This window comes from Serinus canaria, chromosome Z, assembly GCF_022539315.1.
Source record: "Serinus canaria isolate serCan28SL12 chromosome Z, serCan2020, whole genome shotgun sequence".
NCBI lineage: Eukaryota > Metazoa > Chordata > Aves > Passeriformes > Fringillidae > Serinus > Serinus canaria.
The window spans coordinates 13,046,518-13,058,914 of NC_066343.1; the positions used below are offsets into that span (position 1 = coordinate 13,046,518).

A 12,397-nucleotide genomic window follows, 5' to 3' on the forward strand; every position below is an offset into this window, starting at 1 on the left:
AGCAAGGCAGCCACGAGCACTCTCTGCCCCTTTAGGGCGGTCACACATTCTTATACTGATAATTGTGTATGTGATATTTACAATTTTTCTCCAATACCCATCACCTTTATTAAACAGTGCACCTTTAGCATGAACCAATCTAAAATGCACACATCACAGAGAAGATGGATGACAAGAAGAAGGAGAAAAGCCACGAGGTCGGGCCTGAATCCTCCATCTTGCCTCCATTAGACCCCCCTGTACCAAAATCTTAAAACCTATATTCTATTCTATTCTATAAAAACACCTGCCCTACACCATTCAAACCTCAGAAACCTCTACACCCTCATGCTTTAATAGCACGACCCTTGAAGGGTCAAAATCAAGCCACCAGGTGCCTTTGGCTACATTCCAGGACTTCTGAGCCCCCTAGGAATCTCCCTGGGACTCAGAGCATCCGAGGTGATGCGCTGAGTTCCCACACAATAACTTTTTTACTCCTTTGGGATATTGTGATAAGTATTCTTAGAAAGAAAACCTTGTTGAACAAGTGTGAAAACACAGAGAGAGAGAGAGAGAAAATAGCATGCAAGCCTTTTAAAACAGGGCATATTACGAGGACTGCAGAACTGAGTAATTCCTCCAAGGGTGACTTCTTCAAGAACTGCCAAGAGATTTCCTTAAATCAAGGGAAATGTAACCTGCAGCCATATAAAGTACAGCCAAAGCAAATGAAAACCCTTTGAAAAAGAGGGAACATCACCAGTGACATCAATCTGTCAGGATGCTCATCCTCCTTGCACTGCATTCCTCAGATATCTGCAGTGTTTTTTCTCCCAATTTCTGTTAAGTGGAGAAGCAGCTGCAGTTGTTTACCATTAACTTAAGCTCTTAGGGGAATTACCAAGCACCATAAATGTTTTTTGTAGCTGAACATGACTGGAGTTTCCCAAATCTTCTACAAAGCAGAAAAGCACCACACAGTTACTTGTGCTAATGTATCGCTGGCCGGGGGCTATGTACAAATCACGAATGGGATGGGACTGCTGTGGAATGTGCCTTGAGCTGTTTTATTTTTCAGCATCGGTCTCATTACATGGTTATGACAATGGGAAGATGCCAGCAGCTCACATCCCAGGAAGCAGATGAAGAACTTAATGTTACAACTTACTTATAACTTTTTTGACCAATCACACACAGCAGAAGCATATCGACAGTGGTTCCATCCAACGTTGCACTGTAAGCACACGTATTTTTGGTTAAAACAATGCTTGCTTATTTTGAATACAATGCCTACTTGTAAGCCTTAAAACACAATGCACAGAGCTCCATTATTAAACTGCAAACTTCCTAATATCTTGCTAGATAAACTTTTCTGCAGCTTAGGAAGTTATCCTAGACAAGCGTTATCCTAGACAAGGGGACCAGTTTTTTACTCGTCCTTGCTTTTCTACTTTTAAAATATTTTTTCTGCTGACCTATCTCATGGCTACTGCTTAGTTCTAATCACACTTCTGCTGTCTCTGAGGCCGGCCTTTTGCAGCTTTCCCAAAACCCACTGATTTTGTGGATTCCCACACTAATGTTAAGGAAGGGTTTAATGAAAGCAAAGCATCCATGAGAGCATTGCATTATAAAACTTCCATGTGCAAGAAAACAAGAGAGCACTTAGAATAAAACATGAAACTATCAGAAAAACGTGGAAAAAAACAGAAAACATGGAAAATATCAGAACAGGATAAAAAGAAATTACTAGACAGGAAGTGATGTAGGGGAAAAAAAAGCATAAATTTAGCACACATTTGTAAACTAAAACAGAAAAAGAAGGGCAGAGATAATAGGGAATGAAGATTTTAAAATTGCACTGTGCAGAAGAGACACATTCAGTGTCTCTGTGTAAACACAGCTGAGAGATTCAGCTTGGAGCTGGATTAGAGTGGAATTTGTTCACAGTTCTCTGGTGCACACGAGTGCAAAGACTGAGGTAAAAAGGAGAAAAGTTTAATTTCTGAAAGTCATTTAGACTCCTGAAAATTTTGTCTAGAGATCTAAAAATCCAAAGCCTCAGAGAACCTGAACCTAAAACAACCCAAATGGATTGATAAGGTATTATGGGCACATCTCTGCTGCTTTCAGAGTCAATGAAACTGAGAATGAGTGTCTGGAAATTAGGAATGCCAACCCAGATTTTATCTCCATTACTCTAAGAACACCTTAATAAAGAACATTAGGAACTGAGCACTAACATTCTCACTCTGCTCTATTTACTTTACATTTGAATACTGGCTGGTAGAAGGAGAGATCTGACTTTAATTTCTCCCCAAGTTGCCTGTTGCACTTTCAGGTTAGGAATACATGTAAAATTCAGCTAATCACTCTCTCTCTCCATGAATATTCCACTGCTGAACTGACATATAGAAACCTCCTTTTTCCATTTGTACCTTCTCAAGTGGTGCCTTAACTAATAGGAGATTTGGGTAAATTACACAGAAAACCACCAAAACTGCTGCAATTAACACTCAATTCCATTATGAAAGCTTCTGAGAAAACACTTGACAGGATCACTAAACAAACTTAAACTTGGAAGAGAAACATGCATTTTAGCACTGATCAAGAGAAAATAAAAATAAGTCCTGTAAAAATTCCAAGTGGAAAATAAGGAGAAAGACAGGCAGCACAGGAAGAAGGAAGGCCCTGTCAGATGTCCTGTGGAAGGTAACTTGTGCTAGCAGCAAAAAAATCTATAGCAGCCCTGTCTTGTAGCACAGCGTGGCATATGCTACCTACATCAGTGGTAAGCTCATTCAGTATTATAGATGTAATTTTAATTTGTTTTCCTGTCCAACAGGCTAATCATTTTAATTGTGTAAGGGCCTGTGAAGATGCTATGCCTGGTGTAAAAAGTGATGCCAGTATAACCGAAGGCCTGTTCCACAATTCTACATTATCCTTACAGCCTGAGCCTAATGAATGCACACTACGTTTCTGACGCTGGTATTTGTGCCTGATGGTAAGCATCTGTTGAATGCTAGGGGCAAACATTGTCAGTTTCCCAAAATAGCAAGGTCCTCCTAATGCTTTCTGAGGAATTGCAGGCCAAGCTCTATTTCCATAAATGAGAAAAATTCCAGGAGGCAACATGCTTGCTGATTTTGTTTTAAGAGCACAGACTGTGTCCAGTTGGCACAGTGTGCCGTGGTATTGTAATACCACAAAGATACAGGAGATATCCAAGTGCTGTCATCTCCGGGCTTTCCTGATCTCTCCCCAGTCAACTCCCTGTCCTTGAAGTACTCAAAGAACAAACAATTTCCTGGCACTGATCCCCGAATATCCAGCTCCTGTGGCTCTTGACTTGTAGTATTTAAATTTTCAGTGATTTTAAATGCCTGAGCTCCTAAAGGATTTCTAGGGATTTTTTATTTTTCACCAATTTTCTGTGATCATTCCATTTTGATTAGTACACACATTTGACCAGGCCTTGCTTAAGTTATCATAAATTTGAGCTCTGGTCCATTTTCCAAATTCTTCCATTGAGTCTAAGGGAACTCCAATTAAGCAAGTACGAAATGGATCTGAAGGTGTATCTAGTGATAAACAGAAGGATTCTTGCCCTGTTCTGTTAGCCCATGTAACCCACATGTTAGCTCGCTGCCCTATATTGTATATTCCCTCCGTTTCCTTAATCACTGCACTAAGCAACATTGTTAATACCTGCCAGACTATTGCCATGGCTGCCGTTGTCTACAATCACGCCTGCACTTTGCCCAAAATGCTTTGGCCTGTTCCCACTCCCTATCACTGATGTGATGTATTTGTGGTACTGCTATTCCCATTCCACATTCAGTAGCTACTGCCCTGCTCTCTAGTACAATTGGGTTTACTAGAGCAATGAAAGCAAGTTTAAACTGCATCCACAGTAACAATTTCTGCTCCTATGTTTCTATTAAAGATACATCCTGGAGAAAACTCTGATATCCCCCCCCGAATTATGCTCTAAAAATTTAGCTAATGCTATTCTTGGGGTAAAAGTGTTAAGGTTGTTAGAGCATCTATTGCATATTAGGTTAGTAGTCTTAAAGTCTTGCTTTTTCTCTCGAATCAAGGCTAAGCTACGCTCCTGATGAACTTGTCTCCAGGTTTTTAAGTTACACTTTATGCAATGAACCTTAAGCCACGGCTTGCATGCACCACCATGCAGATCACAAGATTTTTCTATCTGATTTTCAACCTGTGATGGAAGTGAAGGTAAATGGAGCCCGTTTACATCTAACCCGTGTATGTTAAGTCTATGTGGAGTTGCTAGTACTTCCTCAGCATACTCCAGCAAACTTGGTAGATATTCCAATCGTTGTTCAGCTGTCAGGTGTTGGAGAAGTGGATTCAGGGCTGTCTGGAATAGGTGCTTTCGCCAACTCTCAGCCTCTGGACACAGCATGGGTTGATGACGGCAGTTTCAGATAGGGCTTCACCCACTTGGCTGGGATCCAACGAATGCCTTTATGTTTCTGTGCTGCTTCTATCTCAGGGTCACATTCCAGTTCTAACTCCACATTCTTTACAGCATGAGAGGGAGGATTTCGTTTAAACAGTTGGAATGATGGCTCAGAGACAACATGAGAAGGAGGTACCTGCTTTCCTGATTGTCTGTCTGAACCCACAATCATAGGTAGATCCACTTTTTCCAAAGAATAATCTCTTTTAGGGACAACTGAATCCTTTTGTTGAATTATAATTTTTTGTAAATTGTCCACAAGAGACCTTAAATCCTCTTCAATAGAAGTATTATTCATAACAACATCTCTTTCCTTATCCTCTACAGCATGTTGAGTCTCTAAGTTACTGTTATCAGCAATTTTTTCACTCTCAGTACAACTGTCCTTTGTTCTGCAGACTAACAAACCTGAATAACTTTTTTCACTGCGAGTACAAGTGTCCTTTTGTCTGCAGACCAACACCTCTGAAGAGGCAGCAGCTTCCTCTTTCTCACCAGGAGCTGGAGGAGCAGTTGGTGTAATGCTCGATGCTGAGCTGAGGGGTTGTGGGCTGCACGAGGGAATATCTAAGGTTGTAGAAAACCGTGGTTGAACCGAAGTTACCGGGAGTGCTTGAGGCTTTTCTGGCTCAGAGGCAAGGGCAGCACAAGCTGCAGAAGCAGCTTTCCTCTCTGCCTTTAAACCTTGCAAAGCTTCTATGATGATTTTCCACACAGTAGCATACTTAGAAACCTCTTTTGCCTCATTCCCCCCGGATGCAATGCAGTCCCACAACATCCGCCCCACAGCTTCCCATGTCGAAATCTCAAAAGCACCCTGTGCTCCTGCTATGAGATTATGGTCCCAAGCCCAGTGTAATAGTCCCTTCAAAGTGGAAGCATCATACTTATATTCTCTCTTAGAGAGGATATGTTGGAGGAGTTTCTGAGCACCTTCCCTTTCATGTTCAGACCCCATCTCCTCCCCGGCCACTCACCTTGATCAGGGCGAGATTCAGGACATCTATGATTGGAGCCCCAGTAACCTTTTCCTCTCACTGGGGCAGTGAGGATACTTTCGACCGGCTTCTCCGCCACTCGAAGGCTGGCTCTGATTATCTGCATAGAGCCAAATTGCCATCCTCGAGTTCCTCTAAGGGTTCTCCACAATTCTCCACCAGAAATGTGGGGGGAACAGTGCGGGATGCGGAGGTTCAGGGACATCACATGACAACCAATATGATCCAGTGATGCCAAATTTATTACCCCTAAAAAGACTGTATTTATAATAATTCTCTACTGTCCACGCGTCTCTAGCTAATCCATGATTGGTTAGGCCTAGCTGTTCACGCGTCTAAAATTGGGTGCTGATTGGATCATCTAACTTTTCACGCGTCTGGCTGTGGTTTTCTGTCCCACCCATGAACTGTCTTTTTCCTCACTTTCCCAAGCTCACTGACAAAATTGCTGAGTCTATTTGACTCTTCTTCTTGTATCCTTTTCCAGGATATACCAACCCCATTTTCTGATTATGTCCGGTATTGTTTGTGAACATGTCCATTGTCCATTATCCCAAGCAGGCTGGATTGTGCATCGGATGAATAAGGCCATTGTTTCTCAAAAACACCTCAATCTGCAACAAAGCCTCAACAGTGCACCTGGCAGAGGTTTGTCTCATGGGTGTCCCTTCCCTGAAGCATGGAATCTCCTGCCTTCCTCCATTCCCTCCCTGCAGGAAATACCAGGTACAAAGGGAAAGGAATTCATCACAGGCTCTTACACTATTCATTATCATGGTGAAAACATTCAGAATATATGAGTAAAGCCTTGTAAATGATGAGGAATCCTGAAAAGTGAGAAGGAACACGGCATCCTGTCTTTCCAAGGGGAACCAGGGCTGCTGAGAGCTCCTGCCACGGTGTAAGAGCTGTTAGAAGGAATGAGAGTAGAACCCGCTCCCCTTCCCCTGGACGTTGCTCCTGGGATTACAGGTTCTGGCAGCAAGTTGGCTAAAAAATGGTGTGGTACTGCTGCTGGTAGATTTTGGGGTACAAATGCTTATTCATCTCAACAAGGACCTGGCTCAGGAACAAACTGTCTGCATCTTCAAACAGCTTTGCTACAGCAGCAAGAGTTCCTTTCACATCGGTGAGCAGCAGCCTGAACTGAACAGCCCCAGCAGAGCTGCAGAGCCCCTCTGTCCATCCCCAGTCTCTCTTGCATCACCTCTCTACTGAAATTGAACTCAGTGTGCACACTGCCCGGGTTGGCTTCCCTCTGCTCCTGGCAGGAAATGGATGCTTAAAACAATCTGCATTAGTTTCACAGAAAAGCTTTTGGAAACTCCTGTCCTCCCTTAGCAAGAAAAATGTGTTGGTTTTCTTCTAAAGTAATAGCCTATTTCAAGCTCATTGCTGAAATAACTGAGTTTCTCTGTGCTTTTAATTAAACCACTGAGAAACAGAATGTATGGAAATAATTAAACTTTATCAGGACTAGTAAGTATTGGGGCAAAAAAGTGAAGTGGTGATGGTATTCTTTATGAAAACATTCTCTAAATTCAGTGTCTTGGGCAAGAAAGAAGAGCCTTGTCTCCAGTCTCCCGTGCAGCTTCTGCCACAGCAGATCCTCCCCTGTGCCACAGTCTGCAGGCACTGGTGTGCCTGTGGTACTCCCCTTCCCACAGAAGCCCACAGCAATCCCCTGTGCCCAGGGGATCAGGCTGGGGCAGTGGCTGAACAAGAAAATAATGTGCCAAAATACGTCTCTGTTGGGCAGCAGTCACTTGGGTCTTTTCTGTAAAGGCACAGCTGGTGGTGCAGTAATTCAGAGCAATCCCTGTTCTGCTTCTGACATGGGAGAAGCTCCTCAGACAACCACCAGAAATAACACTTGCTTAACAGTAGTTATTAGCTGGTTGACATGTTTCCTTTTCTATTTTGCTTTTGAATGAAGTCAGATTAGTTGAAGGATTTGGTGTTTTAATCTTTGAAGCACATTTTGTTTAAGGTATGATTAACATTTTCAGTCTGGGCTCATGTATGTAGAGACAAGGACATAAAAGCCTTGATAAAAATACTTATAAAATTGGACTGAAGTACTTCTTTCCTAGTGTTTTAATGAAAAGAACAATCCTCATCTGTTCTAAACTAGTGATGTTGGAGGTTGTGAAATACCAGATGCTACACAAAGAAAAAGCTCTTTCTAGAAATCTGATTATCTAAAGGGGAGAGGGAGGGGAAGGGAAGGCAACAGAAGTAATCAAGAACACCCCGGGCAACCCCTGCAGGTGACTGCAGATACAGGGAGGGTAAAAATTACTTTGGTGATTGATCTGGGAGACCACAGTTAAGAGGCAGCGTTACAAACCTTCTTTTTCTCCATAATATGGGATGTGTTGAGAAGTGGTTTTTAAAAATAGGTAGAAACCCTATTTAAAAAACACAGTCAGTTGGGTTGATGCAGTGTTTATTCAGATGCTGAACAGCTTAGCCTTCCTTCCCCTCATCACCCAGAAGGGAGAGAGCTCCATTGAGTACATTGCCTCTGAAACCACAATTCTCATTCTTCATCCACAGGGTGGTTTTGGTGACTCCTTTTGGTTTTGATGGGACCTTGGTATTGGAATAAATCCTGGTCCAGAGCCCCTTTAGTCGCCTCATCTGTGAGAGAGGACCTTATTGTCATCTTAAGACAGAGCATATTAAGGGAGTAGTTTCACACTAGCAAATATTTTGCTTTTTGAGGTAAATACTGATTTACAGTAGTGCCCCCTCTCCCTTCTCATCCTTGTCTTTTGCCACTGTGAATCCATCCCTTCACCTGTCAGTGCAGTGTTTGCACGGCTTCTCCCTGGGAGGGGCTGGAAGCCCAGCCTAGGCTCACAGGCAGACAGAAGTGATGGTTTGGGTTTGGCCAAGGTATTTTAAGCTGGGTGAGTTCCTTCACCACAGCCTCTGAGCAGCCACACCTCCATTTGTGCTGACAGAGCTGAGGGAATGGTGCGTGGTGGGTTTGCCACCAGGAATTTGTCTTGTGAGCCTGTGCCAGGAGGGAAGGGACTGCCAACACAGAACGGCACCTGCCATAAAGAGGCATCCGTGAGGAGCCTTCACATGGACAGAGACTAGACCCACACAGAACACAAGAAAAATGTACCAACAAAGGGACATACTGCCAATGAACAGGTTAAACCTTTTTTTTTTGGTGTCTTTTTTTCTCTCTCTTTTTTTTTTAATTAATGCACACAAAGGTCAAAAAAAGTGAAACCTGACTGTACTGTCAAGTGGAGAAACGAGGAACTCTCATTGGGATGCTCCTTGTCTCTCCAGTCCCTTGGGAATGGCAAGTGTTTTTCAGGAGAAGAAGAAACTTGCTGTGAAAGGAGGAGAACTCAGGAGGGTGGCAGGGGTGGTGGGCTGCTGCAATTCTGCTCTCCTGAAGAGCTCATTGCCAGTTTTTATTTTGCACCCCTTTCTGGCATTACAAAGTGTGTTACAAATTTTACAGAGGAAGGGGAGAAAGGAAGGAGAAGGGCACAGATATGCTGGCCTAGGGCTCTGCAGTTCTGTTTGTCCGTGCATACTCTTCCAGCTCTGATTTCCTGTCCATGGCAAGTTGCAGCTCCTGCTTGATGATTTCGATCTGCTTCTCCAGCTCTGTCAGCTCTTGCAGCACCGAGGTCCTCGCAGTGTTGAGAGACTCTGCTTTCCCGTTGGTGGTTAAGGAAGGCGGAGTCTCTCTCCTCCCCTGTGGCAGGGGGATGTCCTGGTGCTGATGGATTGTCACCTCATTTTGCCCCTCATCGGTGCAGATGTATTTTTTTCGGTGGCAGTTGCCCAGGTTGGCTGTGTTCCACACCGCATGCTGGCTGTTCCCCACATGGGCCCTGAACAGAGAGAGGAGAGTTAACACCACATCAGAGCCTGTTCTTGTCTGTGTGCACATCTCCACTCTGAGCCGTCCTACTGGAAAAATATAAGGCTGCTGTTGCATGTTACATAGAAATATTATTCCTTTATCCCTGAAATTATGTTTTCTTGCAAAGCACAAATCATGAATGTAAATGATCAAATTTTTGTGATTTAACCATAGCAGAGGCTCGAACAGAACCCTGAATGTAATCTTTCCCATAACTTTTTTCAGTAATAAAATTACTCAGCTGCGCCTCAGGAAAATCTGAGTCCTTCAAAGCCTCTGAAAGGTTTTGTGGTTGCAATGTGCAAGTCTATTACAGTGTTAGTCCTTTCCGTGTTACTAGTCTGTCCTGACTTGGGCATTTGCTCTCACGGAGAAGGAAAGAGACTCCCTAGAGCTGCTGTGGAGAGCTGAAGGGGGAAGCTTTGTCCCTTAGTCTGGAAGTCTTGGTGGGGAGCTGCTTGTGCTCTGGGGGACGGACACCAATGATGTTTATCCAGCCCTGCAGGTTCATTGCTGAGCTTCCTGACACACCACAGAGACTTTGGGGTCGTCCTGTTGGGGCACAAATTTCCGTCTGGGGAATTTTTGAAATACTTCAATTATTCTTTTTATTTCTGCTTTCCTCCAGAAATAGTGTCATAATCTAATGCTTCCAGAGAATCTTCTCCTACTTTTTGGGGAACTTCCTTTTGCTGCCCTCCATAAGATAAGGCCAATTCCCAGGGTTCCTTCCCAAACTGAGGTGAAGCCCATGGTCTCCACTCTCCAGCTGGAACAGAAGGAAGCACAGAGGTTGCTGTTGTGGGAGAGGAGCTTCTCTTTCCTGCCTGCTTTTCCTTTGGGACAGGTTGGTGGGTGCTCCTTTGATAAAGGCAGGTTTAAACTCTGAAGCAGTTGTGTTCCAAACTGCTCCCTCCTCAAGCTCTTCTGTGGGTATCCTTGGAGAAAAGGCCTCTTGGTGGGAGCTCCCCGTGGGCAGGTTAAGGAAGGAGGTTGATATTTCAGGGTTGTGACTGCTGAAAGCAGTTGGTTTAAGGGGTGGATACTTTTCTCACCTGCCTGCAGTAAAGGAACTTGGAAAGTGAAAATTTTGTTCAAGGAGGTGGCGACTGGGGGTGTTTTCCAAGAGATGGGCTGGCAGAGAGAAGAGGCTGGAGGGGAGGTTTCAGGCAGGAGCAGCAGCCCCTGCCTGGATCATGCTCCAGAGAGCTCAGGGAATCCCAGTAGGGATGTGTATGTAGAGTTGTTGATTTTTGTGCAGATCAGCTCTAGTCTCCTATTTCAAAATAAAAGATGGGAAGACTCCAAGTCTGGGCAGTTGATTTTAACAAATGCCAGACCACAGTTAGCACTCCAGTTTCACCGAGTCAATAAAACCATTTCAAATTGGGCTACTGGTGCTTAGCAGCTTTTGTAGTTTTGGTGACCTTAAGAAACCCAACAGATTTTCCTCCATGAGGATACCAGCAGTAGCATGATGCCAATTTCTCCCACCTCTTTTCTGTATCTTTGGTGCTTTTAAGAGTTCCTCAGGGCCCAGAAGGAATGCAAGCACGTGTGATAATGTGATTTGAGAGCTCTGTCTTGTGCTGATGCCTCAGGTTTAGCTTTTATGTTTTTCAGATTCTGTTCTGCTTTAGTGTGTAAGTCTAGGCTTCATATTAGGGGATTGTAAACTCTCTTCACAGAATAGGTAGATAAAATAATTCCTTCTCCAGCTGGGGACCAAGGAAAGCTGATCCAGACCTCAGGCACAAGAGCACAAACAACAGTGGGTGGACTGAAGAGAGGAAACAAGAAGGATGGGACTTCATGGGCTAAAGCTGTAATTGAACAATTAGCTCCAATATGCTAATGGATCAAAACCTATAAAAGTATGAGACCCCGTGACCTGTGGTCCATTTTTGTGGCCATTTTGGGTTGTGCTGCCCAAAGTGGATCTGTTAGAGGCCTCTTAATAAATACCTACTTTATTCTTTAGCTCCATCTAATCTCTGTTCTAGGTCAGCCTTCATCAAGGCATCACTCACTTGCCACGTGAGTGTTCATGACAAGCTGGACATCCCACTCGTGGCTATGCCGAGTTAAATTCATCCCAATTCAGTGCAAACAGCAGCCTTGAGATGCTGAGAAGAGCAAGCACGTGGGTGGGTGTGCATGCACACACGTGAGGGATGACTGCTGTGTGGGCAGAAGGTTTTGGACTGCTGTACATCTTCAGTCTCCCAAGTTGGAAGATTATTTGCATGGATCTTTTTCTAGGCCATTGCCTGGGGGGCTTATGCACCATCTCCCCCTGTTCCACCCAACAAGGAGGGTGCAGCAGGAGGAAACATTTCACAGCCATCATGGCCTCTCCTGCTGCTCACAGATCGAAAGCCAGGAGTGGCTGTGTGCAAGAAGGTTCCATACATGGTTTTCTTTGATAAGCTGAAGGAATGAACAGAGGAGATCAACTGCAGGCATTTTAAGACACTTGTGTGTAGAAAGGCAGCCTAGGAGCTTAGAGATGCTTATTCATTTATATTTCCTGCCTTTAGCAGAGGAATATCAAAGAAACACAAAATACATTGACATCTGTAGGTTTCAGTCAGGCCAAACATCCAGTAGCATTCTGAAAAACCTTCTGTATTCTATACTCTGTGCCTGACTTTCTCTGTAGAAAAGCAGTGCTGCTTTTTGTGTCCTTACAAAGTGCACCAGTAGGGTTGAGCTGCTGAGCACGTGCACGGTTCCATGCAATGCCTTGTGCTCCTGGAAGCTGCACATGCCATGTCTCCTCTGCAGAAGACACAGGCTATGAAAACAAGGCCAAGTTGTTACCTACTTTTTTTTCCCTCAGGACTTGTTAGACACGATATTTTTTCAAAGGACTGCATTTGCCTCTCCTCAGCTTCCTTATTTAAAGAAAAGAGCTGAAGGAGTTTCAGGCATGTGAGTGCCTGATCTCTCTTTCCCTCTAAAGGCTCTGCCTCTCAGAGCCCCAGGTACCTGCCAGTGCTTTGGCACAGGAGTCATTCATTC

The 12,397-nt window shown here is 44.0% G+C and overlaps 1 protein-coding gene across 1 annotated transcript in view; it reads right to left on the reverse strand.

The window, feature by feature from the left end:
* Positions 1–8,995: 8,995 nt before the first annotated feature.
* Positions 8,996–12,397, reverse strand: part of GRIN3A (glutamate ionotropic receptor NMDA type subunit 3A) — a 384,347-nt gene continuing 380,945 nt past the window's right edge. Inside the window, exon 9 of the mRNA XM_050987067.1 lies at positions 8,996–9,341. Within this exon, the coding sequence (XP_050843024.1) occupies positions 9,005–9,341 (337 nt within the window). The 3' untranslated portion in view covers positions 8,996–9,004. The remainder of the gene's footprint in view (positions 9,342–12,397) is intronic.